At 33.1% G+C, this 6279-nt stretch overlaps 1 protein-coding gene across 2 annotated transcripts in view; it reads left to right on the forward strand.

The window, feature by feature from the left end:
• YIPF4 (Yip1 domain family member 4) overlaps positions 1-6279 on the forward strand; it is a 41534-nt gene that overhangs the window by 26264 nt on the left and 8991 nt on the right. Inside the window, exon 6 of one of the 2 annotated variants that reach the window (XM_082745284.1) lies at positions 2151-2552. The exons of the other annotated variant lie outside the window; for it this stretch is intronic. Within the exon in view, the coding sequence (XP_082601410.1) occupies positions 2151-2288 (138 nt within the window). The 3' untranslated portion in view covers positions 2289-2552. Of the gene's footprint in view, positions 1-2150; positions 2553-6279 lie in introns of those variants that run through there. 2 annotated transcript variants of the gene reach the window in all.

Genomic DNA, 6279 nt, shown 5'->3' on the forward strand with positions numbered 1-6279 from the left:
GGTAGCTGTTGTCATTACAAATATTATAAAAGGATATTTTGAGAACATCTTTGTATGTTAGAACTGCATGAACACTTTAGAGACCAAGTAGAATATCATTTTTTTCTCTCCATTCTAATCCTAAAATTTCTTTTTTTTTTTTAATTGGCATTATTAGCAGTTAGCTTACAAGTCTTGCAATACAGAAGCTAGTCCCATTGCTGGCCTAACTTTAGTAAACACACCACTTTACTGAATCATTCAGTTTTAAGTTGGGTTAAAGACTGAATACTTCTGAGACTACTCCCAAAATTGATAAAACTGTGTGTCCTCTGGTCACTTTTGGTAATCAAGTTTAGCTGAAAGTTGGTCTTTAATATTCTTTATGCAGCTTAAGAATGTGTTATTACAAAATGGCAGTCTTTTATGTTGTTAAAAATTTAGGATACAGTTGTTTTAAACTTCAGATTTTTCTTCACCAAATTTTTTTTTCCTAGTTAATTAATCTTCTTTGTATAGTGAGGTATTATATGTTTGTTTCAGTCCAAAATTTGTTGAGAAATATGTTGCAAAACTTATTTAAATCTAGCATTAGAGTACAGATTAATCTACCAGCACTGTTTTTTAACATTAAATCTGTATAACTCTTACCAGTCTTTAACCATTTATTTATAACAAAAAATGTTTGACATACAAATGCAATTTGATCATAATCTTATTTTTTTCCCTATACTTTTCTGAAAGTTAAAATATTTTGTAGTTATTTTTGTTTTAATTTAAAAAAACACAGTAGAAAATTGGACCATCTCAAACACATTTTCAGCCTGCCAATATTTATTTTTAACCTCTCTACTTGTGGTTTTCAAGGGCAGTTTTGCCTCCCAAGGACATTTGGCCATGTCTGGAGACATTTTAGGGTGTCACAAATGGGTTAAGAGTGGAATCTTCTGGTAATATGTAGTGGGTAGAGGCCAGGGATACTGCCAGAAATCCTCCAATGCACAGGACTGCTTCCACAACAATTATCCAGCACCAAAATGTCAGTAGTGTAAGGTTGAGAAATCCTATCCTGTGTCAAGTCTTTTTCTATCATAGTTTCCTTGATTTCTACCCTTGAAGTTCTTCCTCTCATTTTACTCTATAAAATTACTACATCAATAAGTACTGTATAAATTTCTAGTGGAAATAATTTAAGATTGGTTATGTGTATAATCAGAAAACCATGGTACATTTTATTTAGTTAAATTCTTGACCAAAATGTTATTATTTTTCCTGCTTTTTATTTAACTCTATACTTTCACCTATTCCTGGGAAAACGCTGTTACACTTAATAAACGTGTAAAATTTTCACTTAATCTGTTTTTCTACTTCTTAGAAGAAGAATCAGGAGAAGGTTAACTTTGTAATGATCAATTCATTTTCTTTCAGCAACCAAATTTCTTGAAGCAGTTGCCCAAAAGTTGCCCAAATCACAAGGGATACTGTTAAAAAGACTGATAACAAGACTCTTTCCTTAGTGATTTTGATTCAACAGAGCTAGAATGAATCCCAGAATTCTTTTTTTTTTTTTTTTTTCTTTTTAAGATTTTATTTTTCAGAGGTGCCTGGGTGGCTCAGTGGGTTAAATCTCTGCCTTGGGCTCAGGTCATGATCTCAGGGTCCTGGAATCCAGCCCTGCTTAGGACTCTCTGCTCAGCAGGGGGCCTGCCCCCCCCATCTCTTTCCTTCTGCCTCTCTGCCTACTTGTGATCTCTCTCTCTGTCAAATAAATAAAATCTTTTAAAAAAAAAATTATTTTTATGTCAGCTCCACACCCAGCATGGGGCTCAAACTCACAACCCCAAGATCAAGAGTCTCATGCTCCACCAGCTGAGCCAACCAGGTGCCCCTTGGGATTCTCTTTTTAATAGGCACCCAGGTGATTTCTATGATGAGACAAGTTTGATAACAAAAGATTTCGTTTGCATAAGACAAGGAACAGAACAACCACAAACATTTTTAAAACATTTTTAATAATTTTAAACATTCTCAGTATTGTACTGTTTATCACAGTTGGTTGTCAGGGTTGTTTTAAGAAAATACTGTTAATTTTATTTTACTCTCTGATACCAAAAATGTTAATTGACTTGCTAATATGCTGTCTTTTGTCTTTTTTGTTTGTTTTTTTAAAGCTGTTTGGTGTGTTTTGGGCTGCCTACAGTGCTGCTTCATTGTTAGTGGGTGAAGAATTCAAGACCAAAAAGCCTCTCCTGATTTATCCTATCTTTTTACTATACATTTATTTTTTGTCCTTATATACTGGGGTGTGATTCAAGTCATATATGAGTAGAAAAAGGCAATGTTACATTTGTGTGTAGTCGGGGAATTCTTGATGAGGTGATTGAAGAAAACCTGTTGATGGTAAAATTTTACATGTTCTACATGTAAAGGCAGTTTTGAGGTCTTTTTAAAACCATATTTTTTGTATTTAATTAAGCATTTGCAGTTTTCTGGACTTTTGGGGGTCAGAATTCCAAATTCTGTTTGATTCTTCATATTCCAGTGAATAAAATATAAAAGCATTGTGTTTTTAAGATTGTGTCAATATTCACCTAAAAACTTGTGCCAAAAGCACCTGGAATGGCAATTATATTTCATTCAAAGGGTAAATATGGCAGCATCCTCATAATCTAAAAGTGCAATTTTTTTTCTTTAAAGGGTTTTCTCCTGCATCACAGATCCTGTAGATATATATTTATATTTATACATATATATTTATGAAATAATTCTTATTAGTCACAAAATATATTTCTGAATAGCTAAAAGTTAAGATATTTTAAATCTGATGCTTAACCATTCTTTAATTTGGCCATTAATCTTTTTATTTATAAATTTAAATTTGTTTTTTGTATTGTATATACTTTAAAAAGTCTCACTTGTGCTTCAGTATGTCCTTATTAAGAAGTCTAACTAAAACTAATTTTAACAGTTGCTGACGTAGGTTTGCTTGGTTATGCTTCGAAAAAACTTTTTTGAATGCCTAACTGTCTGATTTCAGTTTCTGTTCATCTTTCTGACCAAAGGAACAGAGGTTTAATGGATATGGCATTATTATAATTGCTAATATGTAGAAAATACTAATATTTATAGCATCAGTAAATATTTTTAAGTGGTACTCCTAAGTTATAAAAGTTGCTGGAAAGAGACCTTTAAAATCTTGTGGTCCTGAACAATGTTAAATGAAGTAGAAAAAAATAAAATGCTTCCCAGCTGTGTTTTTCTTTAGAACACCTTGTCCTGTATTACTAACCAGTATCAGGTACTCTAACAAATGTACAGTATTTGTTAAGCCCTAAGAAATTTAACTAGTAAAATTTTTGTTGCAAATTATTTCATAGACTCTACATGTACTTTAGTTACTATTACTTTGTAAAGTAGATAAAATATTTATGTCCATAAAATGGCAAATGCCTGATAACTGTTAGCAAATTATCATATTATCCTTTCTGGTCTCAGTGCTAACATGGCCATGGCCATCTCTTAGTATGTATTCCTTTAGCAGCCAAATGTGTCAGGAAATACCCAGCAACTCTCAGGCAAGTCTTAAAAAGGTACCAAGCCTGTCTCCCCTCTTTTCACCCCTTCTCCCACTATAAAAAAAAAAAGAAAAGAAAAAAACCTATTTTTAAGCTGCAGGAAAAGTGTGAAACTATCTTTGAGGTAGAGTAATAAGAAAATTACATAAACTAATTTTTTTAAACAAGCTTAGGGCAACAAATAGAAGCACCCAGAGGGATAGAATTTCTAGAGCCTAAAATAATATGAAGTTATGAGGAAGGATCAATAACTATAGATGCAGCAACTGTAAAATAAATATTTGTCACGTATAAGGAATTTCTAAAGTCAGTACTTTCTTACAGTGAATTATTATATTTGATGTACATGGTGTTGACTCTGGAATCTTCCCTAAGAAGCTGGGGGTTTGGTACCAGGGGGTAATATTTTACTAAGCAATAAGTCAAGGCATTTGGGGACCCATTCTATCAAAAAATGGTTTAATTTTTTTAAGCTGTCATTTCTTTAACATGTGAATAAAAGGTTACATATGTGGATCATGTTTATTCCCTAATGATGTAAGATAAGGTATTTGAGTTCTAAAAAGGTATTTAAAAATAATAGCATTTAATCGTGAGAACTACCCTGCTCAGGGTCTATGTAGATACAGTTCATAATGTTACAAGCCCAGCCAACATCTTCATGTGCTAAGCAAGGTCGTTAAAACAAATTGTCAGTTTGGAAATGACTTGTAAATTTGTACAAGGTACAGTACTAACAGTGATAAGCTGACCATGACAATGTCCTTTCCTTGAGTTTTTATATCATAATATTTTCTAAGTCATATTGATTTTAAATCATGATTCCAACCTAATTATTAGTTTATTAGTATTTTTAAGACAGAACTAGCCAGATTGTCTCTTCTAGTTGTGTGTGTGTATGTGTGTGTCTGTTTTTAAGTGTTACCAGTTGTAGTAATCAAGATAAATGTTAATCATTAAAAGGAGAATTATGAGAAATATTTACTTCTGTTTCAAAGTGATTATAAAATAATTGAAATTTTGATTAAATATTAAAATCTATAATTTTCATTGTATTAAACAAGTTAGGAAGGTTTATAAAGCTTTATGAACCATTATTAAATTTGCTTATTTGTAAGGTCTATTATGAGACAGTTTTATATATAACAATGTATGTTTCCAAAAATTCCCCAATATTAAAATGCTAATATAGAGTTTTAAATTAGTGAAAATTTGCATTGACTTAAAATAATGAAGTAGATATTTTTATTGTTTAAAATTTAGTCAAATTTATTTTTTAAAATTCCAGTGCAATTAAACATTGAATAAAACAAAGCTTCTACAAACTAATAAAAACAGTATTTTTCATATTCAGCAAAACTAGTTGAATATTTTAAGATGATTGTTATTTACTTGTCTTTTACATTTTTATGTATATTTTAGCCAGTTTTAGGCTCTAGGGAATTGTGACGCCATTTTGAAGTTATAGTATCTTCCATATAATTTTTTTTTAAGATTTTTATTTTTAAAGTAGTCTCTACACCCAACATGGGGTTCACAACCCCAAGATCAGGAGTTGCATGCTCTACCTACTTAGCTAACAAGGTGCCCCTCGTACAATTCTTTTTTTATTTTTCTTTGTTTGTAGTTGAAGAGGCTTGTATTAATATATTTCTTTCTGGTTGCATGGCATGGCAGACTGAAATAAGGCTTAATAGAGCTAAAAATCACCCTAAGCAGTTCTCTGCTCTGGTAACGTAAAATAATAGTGCTTTATCATCCTTTCATAAACAGTTTCTTTAATTTCCCTTAAGAAACTGAATCACAGTTTCTGTATTGTTTCTCATTTGTATGATTTCCTGGCAATAGTTTATATGTTTGAGAATCTGTTGCCACTTCTTAAATAAATCCAAAAATAAGATTATGACATCAGTAAAGTCTAGACATTCTTAGATCTTTGAACTTCAAATCATGATATTTTCTGAGGAAAGTTCCACTTGTGAATATATTTTCTTTGCAACAGACTGGTATAAATTTCGGACACTACCCATGTCTCTCGGGAGTGTGGTGATCTGAAAGAATTCCCTGTACACGGCATATTATTAAACCAGAAGCTTAAGGTTAGGGTTCTCGTTTGAAATTCTTTTGATATGCTGAGGTTGCAGCATGGTTGGAGGTTAATTAAAGGAAAGAGTGTCAGGATGATTAAGGTGGCATTAGTAAGGGGCTCCTGGGTGACTGTGGTAAGCATCTGACTCTTAATTTCCGCTCAGGTTATGATCTTGAACCTGCATCAGGCTCCAAGATCAGCTGTGAGTCTGCTTGAGGTTCCCTCTCTCTCCCTCCACCCCTTTTCCCTGCATGCATGCGCACTCTCTCTCCAAAAAAAAAAAAAAATTGGGGGCGCCTGGGTGGCTCAGTGGGTTAAAGCCTCTGCCTTCAGCTCGGGTCATGATCTCAGTGTCCTGAGATCGAGCCCCGCATTGGGCTCTCTGCTCAGCAGGGAGCCTGCTTTCTCCTCTCTCTCTCCCTGCCTCTCTGCCTGCTTGTGATCTCACTCTGTCAAATAAATAAATAAAATCTTAAAAAAAAATTTATTTTAAGATTTTATTTGACAGAAAGAAAGAGAGATCATAAGTAGGCAGAGAGTCAGGCGGAGAGGGGGAAACAGGCTTCACACTGAGCAGAGAGCCTAATGCAGGACTTGATCCTAAGACCCTGAGATCATGACCTGAGCCGAAGGCAG

Source organism: Mustela nivalis (assembly GCF_964662115.1).
Source record: "Mustela nivalis genome assembly, chromosome: 8".
Classification (NCBI taxonomy): domain Eukaryota; kingdom Metazoa; phylum Chordata; class Mammalia; order Carnivora; family Mustelidae; genus Mustela; species Mustela nivalis.